Here is a 25,800-nt window from a genome sequence, read left to right as displayed (position 1 = left end):
AACAATGGTTTTTCCAATGTTTTTTTCTGGAAAAATTGCTGAAGTGGAAATTTAAATTTCTGCATGAAACTGGATTTTTCAAAGAATCACATTTTTGTAACAATGACTTATCGACGAATTACTTTCGTTTTTTTAACATAGTTTACATCGATATATTTCGATTAAAAATTATTTTCCGTGTTTCTGTCAAGAAAGTATTGTTTTCCCAACAATGGATGCGTAATATTAGTCTTAAAAATTTAGTGTTTGTAAAATAAGGAATTTAAACAATTTCGTTCCGTGGATTTCTATTTTCAACAATCGTTTCCCAAATAATTATTTTGTTAAAAACGGTTTCAAAAAAGACATTTGTAATCAAATCACTCAATTTGTAATTGTTTTGCAATTTATTTTTTGCTTTAATTGCTTTATTTTAAACAATCATCTATCAAAAGTTATTTTGAGCAATTGATTTCTTTGAAATAATTTTTAAGAATAATTCCAAAAAATTAATTTTCTAAAATTGAAATAACTTCATTTCAAAAATTTTTTTCAACAATGGATGTCAGAATGTTTTCGCTGTTAGGAAATTGTTGTTGTTGTTTTTCACAGTTTGTTTCGAAACAACCAATTTCTAACAAATATTTCTACAAATTACAGAGACAGAGCTCTAAAAATTTTTTTTTCATCAATATTTCTCTGCTATGTGTTTCCGAGTAATAAATTTTCAACAATGCATTTTGATTTCAATGACTTATATTCTTGCGGTTAGTTCCTCAATTTATTTTTTTTGTCATTTATTTCGCAAGTTTTTTAAATAGCTTCTTTCAAAAATGTGTCTCCAAACAATCCTTTTTTCTAACAATGTGTTTCTGAATAATTAGTTGTCGTTGCCGTTGGTGCGAAGTGCAGGCAGAGCATGGAGCTCTTGCCTTCTTCATCTTGGTTTCCCTACTTATGTCTGGGGGTTTTCAACCCATGGCCAGTGGGTGACATGTGGCCCACCGGCCATTTTGCTTTGGTCCACCGATCATTTTTGAAAAACGCTTTACATAAAAAAACGATTAAATTCCAAAAAAAAAAAAAATCGCTAAAGAACTCTTTGGTGAATGTTGCATGGCCATTTAGCGTTGACAAGTGCATGGTCGCTCATTTTGGTCCGAACAACCCACGTTTCTCTTACGAGTTGATTGGTATTTCTATCCCGGAAGCAACTCGGGTAACCAATTTGGGAATTCTCATTCACGAACTGTTTAGGCTTTCTGAACATTGTTTAGCGGTGGTCGGAAAACCGAATAGAATGCTCGGTTTAATTTTCAAAAAGTTCTAAAGCCATTCTCCTATGCTTAGTTCATTTTGGACTAGATTATTCCATAAGAGGTTTTGGAGACCAAATATCTGCAGAGGGACATAGACTTGGTTGGTGGGGTGCAGGTAAGAGCTACGCGTGCTCTTGTTCATACACAAGGCTTGGGATATGAAGAATGACTTGATTTCTTTAATATGCTTACATTGGAGGAACGCAGATGTCCGGGGGGGGGGGGGAAATATGATCGAAGTGTTGAAAATTTTCAACGGGATAGATAGTATGGACCATGTGTTGTTAATACACCTTTAGACAATTGTTTCGACAAGGGGATATCAGTATCGTTTAGTAAGGGACAATTCATGGTTATGGTGTTGCGGTTAGTTTTTCCTCTAATACTGTTGTGAATAAATGGAACAGCTAACCTCCGGGGATCAGGAATTCTAACACAAAGCGAACTGACACGTTTAAAAAGAAATAAATCGAGAAGCTATTCACACTTATCAGTATAAGACAAGCATAAACTTTTTATGGGCAGTGTACTATATATTATTAATTATTATTATTATTGGTGGCACATGCTTTTGTTTTGGTTATTTTTGACATCCATATTTCTTATGGGCATAATTTTTTCAGCCACCTCGATGGGTAATTAGTCTGTTGTGGCGTCTGTATGTGTAAATCTAATAACTTTACGTACTTTTGGCAAGGAATATCTTTATTTGACGAATCGGCGATAAATATGGTAACCTTGTCCTAACCTAACAGCACGTTAGAAACAGAAAACGGTGGAAAGAAAAATAATTATATAAAAGACAAAAACATAATAGATAAGCTGGATAGGGTTTAGTTTTTTTAAAGAGTTCTCTTTCACCCTCGGGATACGTGTTCTCTTTCGCTCTTACATATATTTAGTAGAAAGATACGTTGTATAGATAGATAGAGAGATAGATAGAACCGCTCACAACTAAGGACTGATACAAAGCACCTTACTTCCGTTACCTCAAAAGAGGCAGAGTTGCGTCGGAAAAGTTAGCAAAGATTTATAGTGGTGGCTCCCCTTGCCGCGTGCTCGCAAGTATCGAATCACTCGCGTCGGTCTCCCCATGAAGACAGCTATCAAGTCGATGTACCGTACAAGCCATTTGACTAAAATGTATAGCTGAACCCAATGACTAGGGAGAAAAATTGCACGTGCGCCCAGTGGCACATAAGGGACGGAGTCCGCAGCCTGGGATTTCAAAAGAAGGGTGGAAAAGACTTGTGGACAAGAAAGAAGAAAAAAAAACTGGCATGTTGAAGGGGAAGGGATTTGAGAATGGTCTAAATACACAGTGTATACAGAATATACAGTATATATACAGCGACGGGAAACGAAGAAACAAAGCCTCCGTCCACAGTGCTGGGCAATTTTTTTCTCTTTAATGTTACAGAATATGCAATATCCACACAGAGAAAATACACAGAGCCTGCACTGCGACGGGAGTAATTAAACAGCGCCTCCGTTGACAGTGCTGGTCATTCACATTTGAATTACACGCATACATTATTTTCATTACAAAAATTTCCCCTTTTTTATACTATTGGGAATGCACATAAACATTACTATGCGCAATGGATATTGGGAACAAATGTCATTATGAGCTCATACAAATATTCAAGATTACAAAATTACCATCATATATACTATGAAAGTTTATATACAAAAACATTCATGAATTATATACAGGGTGTATTACTTAAATATTATGGTTTAGGAGCCTAAGTGCGCCCCTCTATACGGTTAACACAGCCACCGTTCACAGTTCTGGGCTGCAGCGATCACATGATGCATTATATATGTGTGGGGTAAAAATCATTTACGGAAAGAAGGAAAAAAACGAGGTAAAGAAAAATCAACTTCCGTAGATAATAGGGTTAATATATGCAGCTTCGCGATGGTGAAGAGAGGAAAGAAAACACAGAGAATTTGTTTGAATTTTATTCCACTGGTGTTCGGACGTAATATTACGCCCGTGATCGTAAAAGGGTTAAGCAAACAAATAATTTAAAAATGAATGTCTTCAGTTATTTTTTCCGCTGTCCAACTCGGGCCCCCATTTGCCCCTTTTTATTAAGATGTCACTGTAAATCACTTGGCAATTAATTTCAAGAAGCCCCTTGAAAATCTGGAAATTGGGGGGTGGGGGGAGAGAATTCTATCTCGTAATTATAAATACGCCGCAGTATGAGTAACTTACCCCGGCCCGGTGAAAATTTCTCCCCGAATTTTGAATTCGAATAGCTCAGCGAATATTGCACTGAGAAACTTAGGAGTGTTTTTATTTAGTTGCCCTCAAGAGAGACAGGCCAACAACTTTCTAATTGGAAGTAAGGGGACCATATATGAAAATGAAGATTTCTTATTTTGTGACACCGTATTCTTACTCTTAAAACTGGTATAAGGTAAATTTTTATCGCCTGTTGAGCATTTTTAAATCTGAATCATACCTCCACGACAGTCGGCTGATGAGATAAGGGCTGCATTAGCTACTTTCAAACCCAGCACAACTCAGGTCTATCACCATCTGTGGCCGATTTACTACCTAGTGAGTTGTGCCGGAAGTGTAACCGTGTGTGTACATAGTCTGAGTGCGTATGTAGTGTTATGTTGCTTGATTTTTTAGTGCTGCCATCTATATTTCAGAAGGGAAGTGAGTGATGTGTTATGATTGAATTACATTTGTACTGTTTGTAGGTCTGTTGTTCTCTGTGGTAGGCTTTTTAAAGGGGAGATCGGCTCGCATTCGCGCCTTGAAGTTGGGAACCACAGAAAAACCAACTTCAGCCGATCACCACTATGGTGACGGTGGGGTTCGAACCAGGGTGCTCGCGAGTCCGTCACTATGACCTCTCAACCACCATAACGGCTGCGTTAGCTACTACAGGACACCATGTATAAGGGTCATTCAAGTATTACGTCAGCATCGATGAGGACGGGGGGGGGTGTTTCCGATTTGCTGACTTTTGATGGCGGGGGGAGTTGGATAATGCTTACGTCATCAACCGCCCTTCGTGAAAATATGAAATATTCTTAATGACATCTTACTCGGTGCTTTGATATCATTGATCATTTTTGCAGCTCCACGGTCATTTTCTACACGCGAGGGCTAATTAGAGCGGGACCTAAGATTTATTGCCGATTCCGAATGGCAGGCTTCTTTTTTATACTCATTGAGAGGTTGGTGTGCTAACCCATCGATAGGGGACTCCCTGCGGTAGCAATGTTTTGCTATGGTCATGTCGCCGTTTCTGTTGTACCCCCGTGTCTTACTCGGAGCGTCGAAAAGGAGAAAACCTTTCGCTCTAGTTTGTGGTCACTTGAACAAATTGATAAGTAACCTACAGAGCCACTTTTGTGATCTCTACATGGGCCGCTTAAGTGCTCTGGAACTGAAAGGTCCGCATAAATCAGTCCGTTAATTTTTTATGTACTTTCATAACTTTTCCCCGATATTTGAATTGAAATATCTTAGCGAAAATTACACTTGGAAGCATGGAATGTTTTCTGCCGATCGCAGGAGATACAGGGCAACATTTTTCTAACTGGAAATTACAGGACAGGAGAACCGTATAAAAATGTAGGTTTTTATTTTGTGACACGCTGCATATTTTCACTCTCAAATCTGGTACAGGGTAATTTTTGAACAACTTCTGAGCGGTTTTTAAATTGAAATCATACTTCTACGGGGCAAACGGCTGATGGGGTAAAGGCCGCATTAGCACTTACAAGGCACCTTGTATATGCATATATGATTATGAATTACCTAGTCATTCGCTGGCAGGAATCGAATGCATTCCCTTTTTTTATTTGGAGCGCGTTTTTTTCCACTAGGACATCTCCGTCACTATGCACAAAACATAGATGATCTAATGCTGAATGTGAAAATTGAAATGCTTTCCACGTCGATCGATACCTGAGGAGTTATTGCAAATTTGTCTTTGAAGTCGAACTAATAGAGGAGAAAATATACTTGTCGGTAAATCGACGCAACTATCCGCATTTTCGCCTGCATAATCGGGGTTCAAACAATGAGATTCTTTGTCAGAAAAGATAAGTTCAGAGTAACTGAACATTCTTTACCAAGCATGAATGAACTGGTACCAATTGTAAGAAAGGATGTTTTTGGATCGAGCCACGAGAGAAAAACTACTTTCGATTTCAGAATTCACCCTTCGAATTCAGAATTAAAACTTCTACAGAAGCAGGGGTGGGCACCAGGGCTGTGCAACACGTGCGATCACTGGGGAAATTGAAAAAAATATATATATAATATATATATTGTTACGTCGCGCCGCCGGGTCACTCGTCGAACCTCTTCTCACCAGACCCGTCCCGTCGCGCGGATCTCTCCAGGGTTCTTCGCCGAGGACTTGAACATGGGTAGACAATCACACGAACGAGGATTCGAGAACAAATACTCGCTTTTATTTACATGAGCTGCTAAAACTACTGCTAAACTAGAGCAGCCTTCCGAACGTCTTCTCCCTTCGCGTTCTACTTTCCGAGTCCATTTTGAATCTCGTTCTTCTATTATCACAATCGCATGCCACGCGAACCTTGCATGCGTTAACCAAGCCTTTTCAAATTCTACCCTTCGTAACAATATATATTGTATATATGGACTTCAAACTGTTAATGTATTGAACGGAATTATTCGCAGAGAAAACGATTTCGATGCATTCACCTCCATAGAGCTGTGAGTTTCAAGGCCGTTTTACTGATGCGGCTTTATGAATCGAAAAGGCGCTAAAACGATGCCACACGAGCATGGGTAAGTGTTCTGTCCCGAGGTGCCCCTGTACAGAGGAATTCTTCAGGCGAACCATAAAAAACTTGAATGTTCACTCTGCGGGGTGCTCAAGCTATAACGAAAACATGTACTGCACAGTCGAATTCCGTTATGACAAGCCCGGCATGTAACAAACTGTTGATATCTCATTGATGCACACCGGACGCGTCCCTAACGGTATACAGTTTAATTGTTGATCCGACGCCGCCATCCTACTCAGTACAGATCTGACAGGGCAAGACGGAAATAATTCTCGAATCGGGAGCCAGGTTCGAGGGGGAAAAAGGGGGTACCACACCCCTCTTAATGCCCATCGTATGGTTTTTGCTATAGACACAGACAAACTTTTGGTATGAAGTGAACGAAGTTATGTTTCCACTTCCCCATTAGATTTCGCGATTAGGAGAAAAAAGCAGTTAGGTGATACGAAAATGTGCACTCTTAATTATTTACAAAGATTTGTTTTAATTAATGAGTGACCAGTTAATTGTTATAAAAAAAACCATCTGATTTAAATCAGAAAAATCCGATTTTTTTTCATTTAAAAAAAATCGTGATTTTTTTATACCCTGGAATCTGGATGTCGTTATAACCGAGTTTGGCCGTATATGGAATGCATAATCTAATATCCCATCAAAAACATTTCATGTAAAAATGAAGCCAAGTCACGAGATTCTTCAGCCGTAAAAAGTTGTGATATCTGATGTAGAGTCAAGTCAAATGCTGTTATGAACTGTGATACTTCGATTCACAAATCGTTCTTCAAGGCTCCATACCTTTAGGTGAAGAGCATTTCGGGACTTGGCAATTACGTACCACCACATATTACATCCTACCATGTAAAGTAAAATTAAGTCGACTCTGTAAATACAGATACCCTTACATAAACAGTATTTGATGGAATTGATTAATGCCGTGAATAATAAAACTTGTGTGACCGCGGACTACACATTCTCGTGCTGAGTAATTGCCAAGTCCCAAAATGTTCTTCAACTAAAGGTGTAGAGCAGAGGTCTCTTCAGTCTTTTTCTAGTCGTGAACACTGCCTGTACCCATAATAAAAGAAAGAAAAGGAAGAGCGAACCAACCTTACGGCAATTTTATGCATGATATATCAGGATGATTTCAATCCTTCAATACAATTTGTACAAGGTGTTTACTTAAGACGTTGATCAAGTGCTCGCGATCACGAAATTTGACACGAGCATCGAGCACTCTGGGTGCTTCAGAGAGCACCGGGTTGAAGATGCCTGTTGTAATTGAACTTTGTGTATAAGCCATCGAATTTGCAAAACTGGTTTTTTTTTTGCCTCCTTTAATTGGCAAGCATTGAAATATAGGAAAGGATTGAGGAATTATATTAAGCAAATGGAGGTACCCTAAATGCTATTGCAGGACAAAAATAATTATTGCCAATATTGAAAAAAATATGGGATGTAGCACTTTTCAGCGAACACGCTGTACTTATGTGGCTTACGCAGATTTGAATAGTACAGTCTATGATCGTCCTATTCAGCGACTCCTTCTATTCATTCCTGACATTAGTAGAGAAATGAAGGCATTTCACCTAAACGAGGACGAGCACTATGGTGTCTTGACGTCCAGTCTCCGCAACAAAGTAAGCTCCGGTGGGAGAACCTAAACTGGGTGATTCAGAAAAGATGCGGAAAAACTGTAAGAGGTGATAGTATACACCAATACAAACAATTTTCATCAAAGAATGCATGGGTCTAACATGAAACGCAAACTGCCGCTCCACAAACATTAAAACGACATTCCTGTTGAAATTTATCGTGAAGAAAAGAACACCGTGCATGCAAATGTAACCTGGGGAAGAAGAAGAAACCGTATGCAAATCTGCGTCACAGTGAATAAAAAGCGCGGACGCCAGGGTGTTATTCCAGCGTGCAACTGCGCGTTCTAATAGTTGTAACGTACGGGATAATGGCGCACTTTAGTAATACTGAGTCCGCGTCTTTCAATCACTGTGACGCAGATTTGCATACTTTCTTCTTCTTCTTCTCCTTCCCCAGGTTACATTTGCATGCATGGTGTGTCCTTTTCCTCCGGATAAATTTCAACAGGAATGTCGTTTTAACGTTTATGGAGCGGCCGTTTCGAAACGCGCTCGGGGGGTTTTATGTTTCATGTTAGACCGTGTATTCTTTGATGGCAATCGTTTGTATTGGTGTGTACTATCACCTCTTGACGTTTTTTCCCCATCTTTTCTGAATCACCATGTATAACCACGAGTGAATGTCATTGTCCTAGGTTGCCGTTTTGCGCGGGACGCTCCCGGTGCCGAGAGACGGTCAATGGTTGTTGTGTGCGAGATTTCTAGATTAATCATTGTCATTAGGCCCTATTGTCCTAAATATATAATTATGTCTCGAAGTACGTGATATGAATGATTGTTGCCACTCATGAATTTACATTTGTTGCCTTTTTCGGAAATGGCTCTATGCTACTTGTTATTTAATAAAATTTTCGGACACGTCCATCCTTCGGGAACACTTCGATATCCCTCTGAGAAATGTGAAGTGAGGTATGCCCGGTCCTTCAATGTTCAGTAGCGACCCTTCCATTATAACGACAGGTACGGAAGTTCCCAATTATTTCCCTATTTCCTCCGCGTTATCTTCTATCCAATATAACAACCGATAAATATCATTCATTCCATTACAACGACCAAGCACAACTCAGGCCCCGTTTTTTTTTAAAGAAATGGAAAAATCTGTCGTTGAGTGCGTTTGACCTTGACCTTTGGTGTCTGGTGAAGAAAGGGGGGTATGAAACATGATTGGTTAAAAGATGAAGCATTGTAACTTCCACGTTAAACCCGGTGGTTAACTAGTGCTATCACTGGGAATTTTGCCTACCATTCTGTTTCATTTTCTCTCGCGATGACTCACTCCCACTTCCCACGTGGTTGATTTCTTTTTACCTTATTCTAAATTTTATTGCACAATTTTCACTGGAGAATATGCAGACAAGCGAACTTATTAGTTTGGTGTATGTAATGATAATAAATGTAGGTCATATGCAGTATTTTCGTAAGTAAAATGTACAGGGCGTCCGTAATTAAAAGACCCTATTTCAAAGTAGCCTATATTCGAAACCAGTCATCAGCAAATTGTGAAATTTTGTGGAGGACTTCATGAAGTGATGGGAATTTGTTTCCGGAGGGGGATATTAGTTGCACATGTCACCACCAGAGAGCGTTTTATTAAGAAATGACACATTTAGGGAAACGTTTAAAATTTTAACAATTGTTAAACACTTTTACAAGTGTTCTGCAACAAAACATATTCCACATGAAAGCCATCATTTTCAGATACCATGTAAAATCTCAAGATGGCATATTCCACAACTGAACGGAGTGTGCGCGGGGAAATTTTCAGCACGTGGCGTGAAATGCTGTCTTTAAGGTCATGTAAAGTTCTTGCATTGTCATGACTTACCAGACGTTTCAAATGCCCCCAAAGTCAAAAATCACTTGAATTAAGATCCGGGGATGCCACAGATTAGGGAATTGCCGGCTGATGACACGCTGTTCTGTAAAATGTGTTTTAAGAACATTCTTAACACACACTGCAATGTGCGGAGGAGCTCCATCTTGCATAAAGATTGTGTGCGCAAGACAGAGACGTGCTTGCAGAGCCGGGACAATTTCGTTCTGTAGCAGCAATGCATTTCCCTTCCCAGTGATCGAACCTGTGGTTTGACCAGTAGAACTTAACTCCTCGTAGAAGTAGGGAGCGAGAATAAATGATGCAGTCAATCCACACCATACCGTCACTTTCGGTGAATGCAACGGAACCTCTAAGATAGCGTGTGGCTTCTCTGGTTCCCATATTCGGCAGTTGTGATTATTGACTTTGACAACCAAACACACTCCGCTTCCCTGTGATTATTGACTGCACCATCCAAGGGAAACTGCGCTTCGTCTGTCCAGAGGATATTCCAAGGCCATCTGATACTAGTGCTGCCACGAGAATTTGAAGCTCTGTCCTCTTCCACCTGAAGCGAAACCTCCTGTACTGCGTCTATAGAAACGGGTTTCCTTCCTCTTCCAGGGCGACCAGCCAACGATCCTGTGGTTTCAAATTTCGTTATCATACTCCGAAGGTTTTAACATTCATTGGATCTTTTTGAATCCTCTTCCACGTCCGATATTTCCGTAGAGCAGTTACTGCCGTATTGCTGTTTTGGTAAAACTATTTGACCAAGAAAGAGCGCGATCTCGTAAATTTATCGTCATTGTGAGCAGCAAACACATTGAGAAACAAGATCTCCGCGAATGTTTCCAGGTTTTATAACAGCTGCTGCGTGACATCACATAAATTTACATGTTTACTACAATTATTCAAAGTGAAACGCCCTCTGGTGGACGCCTGTGCAACTAATTTTTTTCCCCGCTGAAATAAACTCCCATCACTTCATGAAGTCCCCAAAAAAATTTAACTTTTCCTCATGGTCTGTAGGCTACTTTAAAATAAGGTCTTTTAATTATGGACGCTGTGTATAATGCATTCAATTTTTTTTCACATTTTCATTGTAACATTATAACAAAATGAAAGGGTATTTATTTTTGTTGTAAAAAAATACAATATACATATAATGTACTAAACTTGATGATTTTTTTAAAACGTTCGATGTAACGACCTGCCAATATTGCGTTCGTTTTCCGTGGAACAAAGGGAGTCGTTATAACGAGCGTTGACAGTATAAAATTGTCACTTATTGTTTGCCAATTTACTTTTCTATCATTGTTGAATAATGCACAGGCAATATTGTCTCCTGCACGCATCGTATTTCCCTCCAAAATGCAAGGCTCAAAAATCGTTATTGCGGAATAGGAGACGCGTACCTTTGAGCGATTCTGCTGGCAATTATTGAAACTTCATGAACCACATCTCACAAGTAAAAATCGAATATATAGTAGTTGCTAAGAAGCCATCAATGCTGAAATGAATTCACAATATACATGTCAATTATTTGAAAAGTATAAGAAACCCATGTTGTGTGTATTCGAGAGCTAAACCTCCAAATTAAGGATTACGATAAAATTATTCGAAACAAATATATCCAATTGTTGTTATCTCCTAACAGGTACACGTTCCTCTGAGACACGATATCCTTCATGGTTATGGCAGCGGAATCTGTGAAGGTTATAGTAAGATGCCGTCCTGTGAATCAAAGAGAAAAGGACCTCATATCCCGGGTAAGTTCATTATAATCGCGAATTATTTCAGGAAAACACTCAAAAAGGTCTCTTGAATTGGTAACTTAATTGAAAATATCTTGATATTATGCATCACAGGTCATCATCGGCATAGACTCGTCCTGCGGTCTCTGCTCGATCATCAACCCGGCAGATGACACAGCACCGCCAAAGAGCTTCACTTTCGATGGAGCTTACTTCACCACGTCCACAACCGAACAAATTTACAATGAAATCGTCTACCCGATCGTTGAAGTGAGTGTAACATTATTGTTTCCAAATACCCGAAGCATATTTACTTTCCCTTCAAGGACGTTACAGTACATGGTTTTTTTGTTTATTACAGAGTGTCACAGAGGGCTACAACGGCACCGTGTTTGCTTACGGCCAAACCGGGTGCGGTAAATCGTTTACGATGCAAGGTGTGCCAAATCCAACGAGCCAGAAAGGAATCATACCACGATCCTTCGAACATATCTTTGAAGCCATATCTACGACCGAGAACACCAAGTTCCTGGTTCATGCTTCCTACCTTGAGATTTACAACGAGGAGATTAGGGACCTATTGGGCAAAGATTGCAAGAAGAAGCTCGAGCTCAAAGAACATCCCGACAAAGGAGTCTATGTGCCCGGTAAATATTTTTTTTAACGTCTGAATTCCTCATCCCCCCACCCGCTGTGCTACGTAACACCATAAAACGCGCAAAAACTTGTAGTTGCTCTAAACAGAGAGAAAGAGTGCAGAATAACTTTGGACGGAACGAGGTTTTAGTAGTCGAGAAGCTTGTTCCGAGGGGGAGCGCGTACTAGTACCAATCATTGCACTAAATGCGCGTCCAAAGAAGAAAACGCCGTACAAGCAGGATGCGCACAAATGAACCAGTTTCTTTTCGCACCGAGACTCCCAGTGGATCGCGTTCCTACGAAAGCGAGATGCGCAATACTGCGCTGCTCACCGCCCACAAGGATAGCTCCGTAACCGATTTTCCACTGCGCAGCACTGTGGGTGTGGACGCAGTTTAAAGTCAAGTTGCACCTTCAAAATTCTGCACTGCAAAACCGGTATTTGGACGTGGCTTCGCAAAATTCACGATTAAAATATCCCGCGATGTGTTAGCCACACCTCAAAAAACCAGTTTTCGCGCTGAGTAGTTAGCTCTACGAGTGCGGACCCAGCTTTTTAGGTGCAGCCAAATATCTCCATAAGACTACTTATATCAGTAAGGACTTAATGACATTGACCTAATGATAGATTGACATAGTTTGAAGATTCCCGACACTATATTCCAGGCCTATCTCTGCACCCCGTTCATAACACGAGAGAATGTGAAGAGATCATGGAGATTGGTTGGAGAAACAGATCTGTAGGCGCCACCCTGATGAATGCGGATTCTTCCAGGAGTCATTCCATCTTCACGATACACTTAGAGATGCTCGAAAGAGTCGAGGATGACGACGAGCACATCAAGCAGGGTAAACTGAATTTGGTGGATTTAGCTGGCAGTGAAAGACAAGCAAAGACTGGTAAGAGCTCTTACGTAATCTGAACTATCTAATCTGAACTGTCTGATATTCAGACTGCGTCAATAGGCATTTTATTATGATTTTTTTTTTCCAGGTGCCACGGGGGACAGACTGAAAGAAGCGACCAAAATCAACCTCTCTCTATCCGCTTTGGGTAACGTGATATCCGCACTAGTCGATGGAAAATCCAAGCATATACCATACAGAGACTCAAAGCTCACGAGGCTGCTACAGGATTCACTTGGCGGCAACACGAAAACTCTAATGGTTGCTTGTCTTTCTCCGGCTGACAACAACTACGACGAGACCCTGAGCACGCTGCGTTACGCTAACAGGGCCAAGAACATTCAGAACAAACCCACAATCAACGAAGATCCAAAAGACGCTCTGCTCAGGCAGTACCAGGAGGAGATCAACCGCTTGAAGGCAATGCTTTGCGAACAGATACCTATCATAACTGAAGATGGCAACAACAATACCAGCATATGCTTGCATGAAGGTACGATGATTCAGCACCTTATCGATAAAATCACGTACAGGGTGTACCGATTTACATTACTCATGCTTCAACGTTCTCTTCTATCTGCTTGCCTGACCGTATTCTGTGCCACTGGTTCCCAACCAATGGTACGCGTACCCCTGGTGGTACGTGGCGGAATTGTCAGAGGTACGCGAAAACATATTCAGCAATAGTGGGGGAAAAATCACCGAAACGATAAAAAAAAAATAGCAATCATTACAATCCTCTTGGAAGAACGCACACCCCTTATTCTCTTAGGGCCTTATACATTCATGAAGAGGAACGCATGTGTAAGTAAGCATACTGGGCATTTCTAGGGGAAACGCACTTTTAGGGGGTATGTAAGCTTCATACTCATTTCCGGAGTAAAGGAGAATTACACGCATTCTTAGGGATACTCCAGCCTCCTATGTATTTCATGGAGTACGCATGGCATCTGGAAATTTCTATGTGTCCCGCATGTCTGGAATTAAGTACGCATCTATGCTTTTCTAGAAATATAACAAGCCTCCTATTCTTGTCTAGCGAGACAAGCAATCATCTTACACATTTCTTTGGACACCCGAGGACTTTGTGCATTTCGTGGGTTAGGCACGCGTTCTATGCAGTTCTATTGGTACACACAATTTTCTTACACATTTGCAAGGGGAACTTGAAGCATGAAAGGTTGGGGGAAAGACTACCTGTGTTATATGCTATAATCACTGTGTGTGTGAAACCTATAGGGAAACTTCCTTTTCAGCTCAGTATAGAGCTTTCCTTATATATATATATAGCAGTGGCTGTAATTAAAAATTCTAAACAACTATGCAGTTCTGCCATCTCTTGTTGGTTTTGAAAGTCATGTGTATTTAAGTTTTGTCAAATTGGATATTTTCTTCTACACCATCTATATATATAGATAAAAAAAGAAATTTAGTGTTCTTATTGTTTTTTGTATATGTATAGGAGAGACACATAATGAGATGGAGATTGACAGCAAAGTCAGTAAAATACAAAAGGTCTGTAATTTTACTATTTTTCAACATATGTACGTTTTTATCATGCATTATGGGCTTTTTTAAGTCCTCTTTGTTAGCTTTTCCCCAAGACTTTTAGTCGTGGGAACCCCCCCCCCCCCCAGTTTCTAGTAGCAGAAACTATAACCATTAATCAACAAGAATGTTCTCGGAAAATGTAGGACATTCTATCCAATACTAGTAAATTGGATGAACGATAGCAATGTCGTCTACTAGACTGCAAAATTTATTATTCATTCCCTTATCGAGAGATGTCGCCACAAGTACCATTTTCGTCAAATCATGACAATATTACTATTGCAGTCTATCAACGTTGCAGCGGTGCTTATGCACGTTAATTTAATTGAAACTTTTCTTTATAAGTAATTTATTTATATTATTTATTAAAATTTTTCAAGTCAGTTTTATTATTTATTTTTAATTCTACAACTGGGCCGTGGATCCCCCTGGAAATCACCACTCTAACAACATAATTAACCACACCGTTTTCGTGCCTCAAGCTAGAGACCATATGACCGAAAAGCAGTTGCCGGAGGAAGTACTGCTGTTAATGGACAATGCCCCCTCCCCCCGACACACTACCCCGTCTCGTGAGCTCAAAAGTAATGATGGCAAAATAACGTGTCTCTTTCTCCCAGCGAATACAACGCCACTTATCCAGCCTATAGGCCAGGACATAATTGAAAATATGAAGTGACGTTACAGAAAAGTTTTCACCTAAGGTTTGCTCTTATCCGATGATGACATGACGGTCAAAAATTTTTTAGAAGAGATGCAACATAAAGGACGCTATTTTCAATGTCGCCACTGCCTTGTGTGTGTGGGCAGGCCTTATACTACTAATTCACCAAACACCAACTCTGGACATAACGATATATTGCAATTCACTGCCATTAATAAGATGGGTTGGAAATGAAGGTGCTGTCTATCTGTGGTCGCATCAAGAACGTTAGGGAAAATATCTTATATATAGCCTCCCTTGGGTTTGAACCTGGGACCGTGACAGCAATATTCACGGTGGTAGACGAGCATCTTACCACCACGCCAGTGCGTGTGCGAGAGAGAGAGAAATTAAATACAATATGTATGTATTATTCACTTTTAAAGGATTTTTAATTTTCGTCCCAAGCCCGAAGTGAAATCCCGTTACTGTATATATTTATTAAGAAATGTCTGTTATCCGCCTATTCAGTTGTCCGTCACAGCACTGGTCCGAACGGTGACGGTTAACCGAAGTTTTACTATAATGATAATTTTATGTTGCCAACTCAATACTTGGGAAAAACTTGAACTTAAGAGTGCACTGGCCTCGAAGTTCTAAAAGTTGCTTACAGTACGTACATTTAATTAATTTTAGTTTTGTACTGTGTTGAGCCCATAGAGAGCGCTAATTTTTGGCAACGTAAATTTAAATTTTAGGTAATGTGATCGTTGTAATTCGATATATATATATAGTTTTCATTTCATTTTTATGTCTGATTTATTCCAGGAGCTTCATAAATATTGATGCTTCATAAGTTTTCTGTTTACAAATTAGTGTTAAAACATCAACTGAATTGTTCCTCGCAGAATCGAATGCCCCGCGTAATCGGATATTGTGATCTGGAACCTTTGATATACGTTTAAGCGGGACCGACTGCACTGTCAATTCAACCTCCTCAGCGTCTGTGTTACCTGTAAGAGACACTACTACTACTATTACAATTGTGGGAGACGACACTAAACATCACTTTGAAAAAAGTCCACCTAGCTAAATGAAATGCTTGCTCACAGAGTTCTCAAAGTTAGCTCTAGATGTTGTAAATATTTTGCAGTAGAGCTCAGTCATACTAATCTGTTGGCAAAAACTAATTTTAGGAAGAGTTAAAAAACGTAAAATTCAAAGTTTCTCTCAGGACAGGGGAATTTGACTACATGTAAAATGGTGCTGCTCTCCGAGATCGTCCATCCCTTTGGGAAAGAGCGCTAACCATCCCAAGATTGTCTCTCTGGGCGGTCAGCGGTCATGTCTGTCTGTATGTAATGGCAGGAGCGTAGCCAGAAATTTCGTTTTGGGGGGGGGCAGTTTCATTTCGGGGCGGGGGGGGGGGAACCAAAGTGACAGAACAATAGATTTGGCCATCTTTTCCCCTTTGTCACATTTCGAGGCGTTAGTTACAGATTCAATGAAAATCCCTGAAGAGAATCAAATCAAATTTTATCAAGAACTATTCTCGATTATGACGATTATTATGATGATTTAGTGATGCATAACCTGTGATTCATAATTGTGATTTATTTACATGAATCACCATTTTTTTTGATCATACATTTTATACTTGTTTACTGACAAGGTGCGTAACGGCACCTGCCCATGTATGTAATATATCTTTCTCAAGCTCAATAAATGGTTAGGTTCCACGGGAAGGCACCCGAGTCCTCAGGGACAATGTGCTTATATCACCGAGTGGGACAGAGCCTGTATGTCTCCCGGTTCCTATCACTATCACCAGACCCCCAAGTCCCGTCCCCACGCTACGTCCTTGTGTAATGGTAATATTAGAAATCGAAACCATGAAAACTTGCTTTATCATGCCATGATGAAAAGTGTAAGGGAATCAGTAGATAACAATCAGCGTTAATGCCCATTTCTATATTGCAATTTTCGTTTCAACATATGTGTGCAAATCTCTTATCCGATGGAATTAATAGCGAAATCCCGCTGCCTATTCAGGAGTACGACGACAAGATGAAAGACCTGATGAACAAGTACCAGCAAGAACAAGAAAGTAACGCCAGGCTGCAGAACGATGTGAATCGATTAAAAGAGCTCTACGAACGAGAGATAGCTAAGCTCAGTGAGAAGAAGCCTGGATCGACTGAGGTGAGCTTCATTTTTGCAATTTAATTTCAAATAGTAGGATCTCTGAAACATGACGATCCACTATGGATAGACATGCCTGAACATGGCTGTCCATAATGTAGTGATACCTCGGCTAATGATATGGATATAATATAGCTATTGTAATGTTATGTCTATGGCTAACAAAGATAATTCGTTCCCGAATCGGATAATCCATTCGTTAGCCGAAACACGGTTTCCCATAGGTATCTATGGAAAACAGTTTATTCCGTTCCAGGTACTGTCCAAAATTGAAAGACAAATTTTCTTTCAAAACACGAAGGAAGGCCATAAAAAAGACAAAAATTTATTGAAGAGGCTAAAATGAACAGCTTCAAAACTGGATTAACGAGAATTTACAGGAAGATGAGATACTGAAGATCTTTTACACTATGTGCCCAACCAGCACCAGTCGAGTTCGTAGGTATCCTTCACATCCAGTTCATTTCTGAGTCTGATGCACGCAGAGGGAAAAGATGAGCTCCTAGAATGTTCAGACTGCTCAGTTTGATGCTAAGAGTCTGCTCTTTAGAACAGGAGCTCTGAAAGCACAGGCATCCTTTTTTTTAAATGATTTTTTTCTATTAGTCGAAATCATTCATTTTACATGGAGTAGTTCAAAAACTTTCAGGAACGGAATTGGAGGTACATCTGAAAAGATTCCGAGGTGAAAATGAGTTAATTGGGGATGAGTGACAGTAATTCTGCTGATAACTGATTCGAAAATTCAGCTCTCGGCGCGACTGCTTTACGTTAGCGTGTCCATCCATATGAACGACACTGTTCGTTAGCTGAATCCGTATTCGTTAGCCGAGGCAGAAAAATCCGTAAACCAAGGCGTTCGTTAACTGAAGTATCACAGTATTTATTATTTTTTTACCCACGTTTCACAGGACGATGTTGAAACCATCGAGGTGCCCGATTCTCCCACCAATAACAGGAACAGCGAGAAATCGAATGGAATGGTTGTGTCACCAACCCCCGGAAAGTAAGAGGCGATCTTCGATTAGAATATATTTTAGTCAGGATTTCTATGTTCTTATGAATACTTATATTGTTTCATGAATCCCATTGTGTTATAAATTCCAGTAATCCTGAAGCAGTTGCTCAAATGAAAGCTCAAGCTCTGGAAAGGTGAGTGTTTCCTTTTTCGTTGACTTTGATAATTTCAATCAAACCATTGCATCAAAAACCTAGGTCATTGACATTAGAACGACGGAAGCGGTCATTTTGACCAGATAGCTAATTTTACACGTGATTACACTCAAACGGTTAATCTCAAGTTGTTGAAATTTTACGAATTTTCTCCTCTTGATAAGGTTCTTAAACTCCCAAAATATAAATTATCTACGCTTTAGTGGTGAAATCAAGTTACACCTAGAACGACGGTGGCGGTCATTTCGACCGCTATAAAGATATTTAACCAATAAGATTGTGGAAAAACATGCTGAAATGAAAAGTCCTTATGCGAACATTCATATTGAGAAAACAGATGTTCCATCATGGTATTTGCTTTTCTCCAGTACCCATTTTGTACCATTCGAAGGTACACTTTGGAGAAACTCGTCGTCACATCAATTCATTTAGCATTTTTATGCATCCTTGCGCTTTTACTGCATTGGACAAGGAGGGAGGTTTGAATGATGCTTACGTCATCAATCGCCCTTTATGAAAATATGAAATATTCTTAGGGGCCATTCAAGTATTACGTCAGCATCGATGGGGGGGGGGGAGGAAGGGGGTTTCCGCTTTGCTGACTTTTGATGACAAGGGGAAGGGGAGGTTTGGATAATGCTTACGTCATCAACCACCCTTTATGAAAATACGAAATATTTTTAATATCATCTTACTCGGTGCGCCAAAAACGAGAAAAACCTTTCTATAGTTTGTGGGCACTTGCAGTAACATTCCCTTGTATTGATAAGTGCCCTATAGAGCCACTTTAGTGATCTCTAAATGTTTCGCGGATCCAAGTTGTTCACGATCTTGTGGCGTGATTTTCAGAATAGGTCCAAGGTAACTAGCACTGAATATTCCGATTAACGAACCATCGATAAATAAAGGGACAATTCAAGATGAAACTAATAAACTATGAATTTTTCTATTGAAATATGAGAAGGAAACGGTGAATGAGCCGCGTTGCTGTCAGTCACTGAGATGAAACTCCGTTGCACGCGCAACCATCCAAGGCAACGGCCAACGGTATGCTGCTGACATCTAGGGACGTCAACAGAAGTGATCTGGAAATGTTCCGGGCCACTTAAGCGCTCTGGAACCGTGCCAAGCATCACTCAAGTGATCCGTAATTATATGTCGCGGATCACTTAAATAATCTGAGAATGTGCCGCGGGTGACTTGAGTGATGTAGAACCTCACTGAGGGCCCCTTAAGTGCTCTAAAACTACGTAGCATGTCACTCAAGGGATCTCTAAATGTGCCTCGGATCGCCTAAGTGTTCTGGAACTGTGTCCCAGGACATTTAAGTGATCTGAAAATGTGCCAAGGGCCGCTTAAATGCTCTGGAATTGTACCACGGGACACTTAAGCGATCTGTAAATGTGCCGCTTAGTTCATTTTTGCAAAATTAAGTTTGAGGTGGGCAGACCGCATCAGGTAACCCCCAGGGCCATATTTGGTTCGCGGGCCAAGGACCTCTATGCGATTTATCATTGTATTGTATGGCTTAGAGGGTGGGTCGCAATTAATTTATTAAAGATAAATTTTGCGTGAGTTCATAGTCTTTAAATAACATTGAAATTGACAGAAACTGATTATAGTAGTTTAAAGGTATGTTCTTTCGAAATTTTAATTTTTTAAAAAGTGACTATCAAATTTCATATAAAATTTAATTTAATCTAAAAGAATTGAATATAGTAATGATAAATCACATTTAAAATTTTTCAAAAAGAGATTATCTCATGAATGCTGAAATACGCATCAATTCAGAAATTATTGTCTTAAATCAACAGCAGATGGCGCTAGTAAAAACAGTTGTAAGCACGTAAATGCCATTTTTAATGGCTCTTTCAATTCTTAACCAAATTTCATGTGATTTTTATACATGATTACACAATTAATATGTTTGATAAATTTCAAAATCTTTTCCCCAGCGTCACCCACAATGGCGAAAATCAGACTGAGGGCAATCGATCCGTTGCGGGAACACGTTAAAAATTCAACGCCATCAATCTTGAGGGCAATCGACTGAGCCCCAGTCTGACGAATATCTTGCCCAGTGTATGGAAATCCACCTAATAATGACTTTTTTTCCTTTCCTCAACGATAATTTCAACTGAATTATACAGAGTGTCCCGCAATCAGCTGACGGTTTTCAAAATGGGAATTTGGCGGCTATGTTCACGGTTTTTCATTCCACACATGCAATCTCATCGCAAATTTCTCAAGCGTATTATATTTTTAAACCTCGTCAGTGACTGTCATGTGAAAATGAAGCTACGAATTACAAGATTGCGATCAGGAATGAATTAAGAGTCGGCTGACATCAAATGCCGCTAGTTCTGACGAACCTGGGAATATCCAGAAAAATTACAGGGGCTTATGCACTTGCGAGCCTCCTCAGCGAAACGCTTGTGATACCAACAGAGAAATTCTGCGGGGCGAAACACGGTTTCGTGAATGATTTCTGTTTCTGGAGTTCAAATGACACACATCGGCGGTGAAAATTTCCCGTCAGTGAATGTCCCACGTCACAAAAACTCAATTTGCTTGGTCAGAGCTTCCGGTTTCTTTTCACAGTTTCGAATGGCCTTTTTGGTAGAAGCAGCAGCGAAAACCGGGGAAATATTGGTTACAACGTCGATTTCGCCAACCACTAACGCCAACTCTGTCAGTTGATATTTGCTGACAGACAAGATTTTCTGCATGTTGACCGGCAGTGTCAACCCGAAATTGATATTCGACTTGAACAAACCATAGTTCGGCGTTGTTTTTCCAAAAGCGAGGTGCACGAAATGCGACGCGACCAAGTTCAGGTTGAGGCGGCATTGCCTTAGTCGAGTTCGCCGGGGTTTTTGTTGACATTGCGAAAAATAAACTAAGCGATAGCCAAGAAAATAACAACTCACTCTTCGAAAAGTAAACTCGATGGACGTTGAAAAATCTCCGGCGAAGAGTCAGTCACCAAGCAAGTGGACGATTTGAAAGCATCAGCGTAGATGATAATCTAATCGCACGAGAGAGCCTGGCATGACCATCGTCGTCCAAAACCATCGCGAAGGCAGCGATGTCACAGGGTCACCAATGACGTGGAGGACTGACGTTTTTGAGATCAGAGATGGACGGCCTCGAGAAAATATCAAATGTATATCGCAAATTAAGAAGGGCCTTTTCAATTATCAGGAAGAAAACCATTTATAAAGAAATCAGCGAGCTGGACTGGGCCGTCATTTCAACTTTCTCCGGGGCGGGGGGAGGGGCAAAGCGCATGTACTCAATGTATATATATATATATATATATACCATTTTTAGTGTATTTTCGAAAACCAGGGGGCCCCTCCCCCTGCCCCCCTAAATGACGGGCCTGGAGCTTAACTGGACGCCATCTGAACCACGTTGCTAACAAAAACTAATGTCGTGCTCATAGTGCGGCGACCAAGAGGTACGGGAGTGCCTAATAGAGACTAGCGACGAAAAAAAAATTGTATTGTTTTGTTCTACGCCGCTCATACTCAAAAAGCGAGGCGAAAGAGAGAAAGAGGCCACTCAATGAGGTGAGCGATTTGTTTTCACCTCGATCTGCTGATTGGTCCGTTTCCCCCGTTTTTCTTTCCCTCTTCTGTGGAGGGATCATTATATCCTTCCACCCTTACATTTCAGAACCCCTCTCACCTTTTTTTCTATCCTCCTCCTCTTTTGCTATATGCGGACACACATTTTGCAATTCTCCTACCTCTATGCATTTTTGTCTTCCTAGTCGCAATTCTTTTAACTCGTACCTCTTCGCTCCGTGATGCCTAACTCGTGCCTAAACGTGTTCTTTTACAATAACAACAAGAAAAATCCCCAATAGCCAAACCTCTTTTCAAAGTAACAAAACGCAGGATTAGTCTTTGTCACAACTAGCCGCCCTTTTGTCAGAAATTCCAAAAAATTGGTACAAGAACAAGTGTTTATCGCAAAAATAAGTCAAACAAATTGAATAGGTATTGCTTTGCGAAGGGTTTCGGTAAAGGAAAATAATTCATGTTGATTTTTTTTCCTGTTGCGGTCAAAATGACCGTTTCCGTCGTTCTAATGTTAATTAATATCGTTATAACGAGATTCGATAGTACCTAAGCCTGCAGAAAGAGTTACAGCTCTGCAATTTGGATAACGATGCAGCCGGCCAGATTCAGCTAACACCAGTATATATGTACCAAATAATTTGGGTTGGACGGGGAGGGGCTAGGTATAAAATCACCTACGGGGATCAACTAGAAAATAAAAATTACTTATATCTGTCTATTAGACATAAATTAATTAGTAATTAGAAATTAGTAAATAGAAATTAGTAATTATAAATTAGAAATTAACCAACCAAAGAAGGTATGCTTACATAGGAACAAAGTTAAAACCTGGAATTTCTTTATAACGATGAAAATTTACTGATATATCGGCAATTGAAATTGATGTTTTCTGCATCTCTCATTCTTTTTGAATGCTCGAATAACGAAATTTCAAAAGAAATACAGACAGTGTTCTGAAAAATGCCAAAACCAATTATTTCGATCTTCGGTATATCGATTTTGATATGTTATCTATCTCTCTTCGTAAATTTCCTATAAGATGCCACGCAAAGGTAAATTTTATTTTCGTATTATACACAGAGGCCCAAATTCAGCTAATTGCCGTTTTCTAGGTTGGAGGATACTTGTTGTATCTTCTCTTTGATTATTTATTTACACGATACCGTTTGTTACGCTGATCGGGAGCAGGCAATTTATTATGCCATTATTTGAGCCTGCCTAGCTGTAGCTTCCCCGATTCGCAAATTATCTCCAGGTCGAAAGGACTTCCCTCACATCCCTTTACATGAAAGTAAATAATATATTATAAATAGGTTTGTGCACTAAATTGTGAGCGAAATATAATATAAAATAAGTAAACGTGTGATCTCGTACCCAAAAATTGAGAGCAAGAAATGTGTGAAATAACTTGCCAAAATAATTTACGATTGAGTAAAGATTAACAGAGAATATCTAGTTCCTTTTTTGTATAGATCAAGGTAATGATTAGAGACAGGAAGATTAGGCAATAAAAAGGCATTTATAATTATTAATTATAATAAATGGACAGAAAAGAGAAGATTACTAAAAACCAAGATATTCAGACTCTAAAACTGGCTGCCGTTATATCGTCTTTACTTCTTTATCGGTTTGTAATAACCGTATTATTATTCAAACCACAGTATTCGTGATTCTTCTCCGGCTTAGGTCGAAGGTGATTTGATCAAATAATGTATACGTAATTAGCTAACGTAAAATATTGTTGAAAAAGCTAAATAACAATAATTAGTGATTAATTACAGTTATCTTGGGCTGAGAGAAAAAGCCATATATCTCTCTCTAAACCGTCCCACCTGGGGGCCATTTTCTGAAGTTAAGAGAGACTAATGTCTCTACTTCAGCGCCTCACGCTACAGGGCGTGAAATAAGGAAGGCACGTCATGTCTCCAGTGGTGTGTACATGGTAGCATGCTTGCCCGGTATGCAAGAGGACCTGGGTTCGTGTCCCGGCGGAGACATGATGACTTTTCTTTCCGAGATCACCTCAGCCTAATATCCAAAAAAAACTGTTTTTCTTAATTACAGTTATGTTTTAATTAGAACTCCTGCAATATTGATGGTACGTCGATTGCTATCTGAAAACTGCGTATAACATTAGATGAAAAATCTGTCACTTCTATGCCTGACAACACTGTTTTGTCAAGTGTCTATCTTTCAGGCACTTACGCCTATTTTCATTCAAATGGGGGGGGGGGGGCCTTGGAGGGAGGTGTGGCTTTCTTATAAGAATTTATACTGAGAATTGAAATTTTTATAATGAACGATTGTTTTAAGTCTTAAATGCGTAAAATACCTAAGTTATACAGAATATGGCTTCTAAAATTCATGGAAAAACATAAAAAAATGTCAAAAAAGGCATTTACGGCAGAAAAAAATTCAAAAAAGGCATTTACGGCAGAAAAAAATTCAAAAAATACATTTTTTTTTTTTTACAAAAAGAGCTTTAAAAATAGACAAAAAAGGCATTTGTGACATTTTCGCCTGAACTTTCAGGCTCCAGTAATGATAATGAAAATATTCTTTTTTTCAACTTAAAATACGTTTTCAGGTTGCAGGCGTTGGAGGATCAGATGGTCGGAGGCGAAAAAGCCCACGACAAAGAGCTCAAAGAAAAGCGGGAGAGGCGCAAAAGCAATGCTGAGAAGAGAATGAAACTGGTCGCTGGTAATATAAGCTCATTCACGATCTCTTCGTATATGGTCTTGTTAACCGTACACAGCTCTGATACTACCTCACAAAGGCAATTTACTGCCATTTTACATCCAAACAAATAGCTGTGTCGGAGTTAATCATTGTGGAACCTAACAATACATTTGTACTCTCGACTCTAGGTAACTCGACACCCCAACGTATCGACAAACATGTCGACTTAAGCGGATTTTCACTCTATATTTTGTCCGATCGTTTTTGTGTACGTAATTATGTACATTCGAACAATTCCATTACACAAAATGCTAATTCTCATTACTTTTAATTCGGGGTTGTTTCAAATTAGAATCAAAACGCATAAAAAAAATTTACCTCATGAAAAATAATCAAGTATATGTTTGCTTCTTTTTATTTCCGAAGAGGAAACAAAAATTCTTCTACACTATTTCTGTTTATACCGCAATTGTTCGGCTTCTTCGTGACTGCTTTAGCGACGAAGCACATCTACAGCTTTTAATGCATGATGGAGAGATGGTGCACAGATACTTCTTCATCTGAACTTTGTGTGATTTTATTTCTTCGAAACGTGATGCACTTGCTTTGTTTGATTGATTCTAGAATATCGTCGTCTTCTAAAAGTCCTGAATTTACAAGATCAGAGTTAATGCTCACAAATTCATCCTCAATTACAATCACCCGCTCTTTATGCTTTCTCCACACGCAGAATCAAACATTTCAATAACATCTAAAACAGAAATTTCTGCGTCCATTCCAACTTCCACAAATTCCCCCAAATTATTTTTCCGTAATTTCCTGTAAAAAGTTTTCATACTTAGGGTAATTCCTAATTTCCTTGATTGAGACTTTTTGCGAAATCTTTTGCTTTCTCTTGAATTATTGGTTCTGATAATGGGACTGAATGAGATCGAGCGGATTTGAAACACGAAACAGTTGCTTCTTTTACATCGCTGAATTCACGTGCGTTTTCTGCTTGGTTTACTATAAGAAGATTGAAATGCTTAAAAAAAAATCTCATTTTTAGCAAATGTTGAAACGATGTTCCATGCAACTACATAGTCTTT

At 39.6% G+C, this 25,800-nt stretch overlaps 1 protein-coding gene across 3 annotated transcripts in view; it reads left to right on the top strand.

The window, feature by feature from the left end:
* Positions 1-25,800, top strand: part of LOC149065310 (osmotic avoidance abnormal protein 3-like) — an 84,001-nt gene that overhangs the window by 45,155 nt on the left and 13,046 nt on the right. For all 3 annotated transcript variants that reach the window (XM_089254205.1, XM_089254206.1, XM_089254204.1), the window contains exons 2-11: positions 11,230-11,341; positions 11,441-11,596; positions 11,688-11,973; positions 12,632-12,865; positions 12,960-13,364; positions 14,334-14,386; positions 17,118-17,267; positions 18,179-18,273; positions 18,375-18,419; positions 24,618-24,733. In XM_089254205.1, the coding sequence (XP_089110331.1) occupies positions 11,261-11,341; positions 11,441-11,596; positions 11,688-11,973; positions 12,632-12,865; positions 12,960-13,364; positions 14,334-14,386; positions 17,118-17,267; positions 18,179-18,273; positions 18,375-18,419; positions 24,618-24,733 (1,621 nt within the window). In that variant the 5' untranslated portion in view covers positions 11,230-11,260. The remainder of the gene's footprint in view (positions 1-11,229; positions 11,342-11,440; positions 11,597-11,687; positions 11,974-12,631; positions 12,866-12,959; positions 13,365-14,333; positions 14,387-17,117; positions 17,268-18,178; positions 18,274-18,374; positions 18,420-24,617; positions 24,734-25,800) is intronic.

Source organism: Pholcus phalangioides, unplaced genomic scaffold, assembly GCF_987345545.1.
Source record: "Pholcus phalangioides strain wild (caught in Gottingen) unplaced genomic scaffold, Ppha-v1.0 ptg000040l_1, whole genome shotgun sequence".
Classification (NCBI taxonomy): domain Eukaryota; kingdom Metazoa; phylum Arthropoda; class Arachnida; order Araneae; family Pholcidae; genus Pholcus; species Pholcus phalangioides.
Note: the sequence above shows the minus strand (reverse complement) of the source record. Positions and strands in the feature narration are given on the sequence as shown.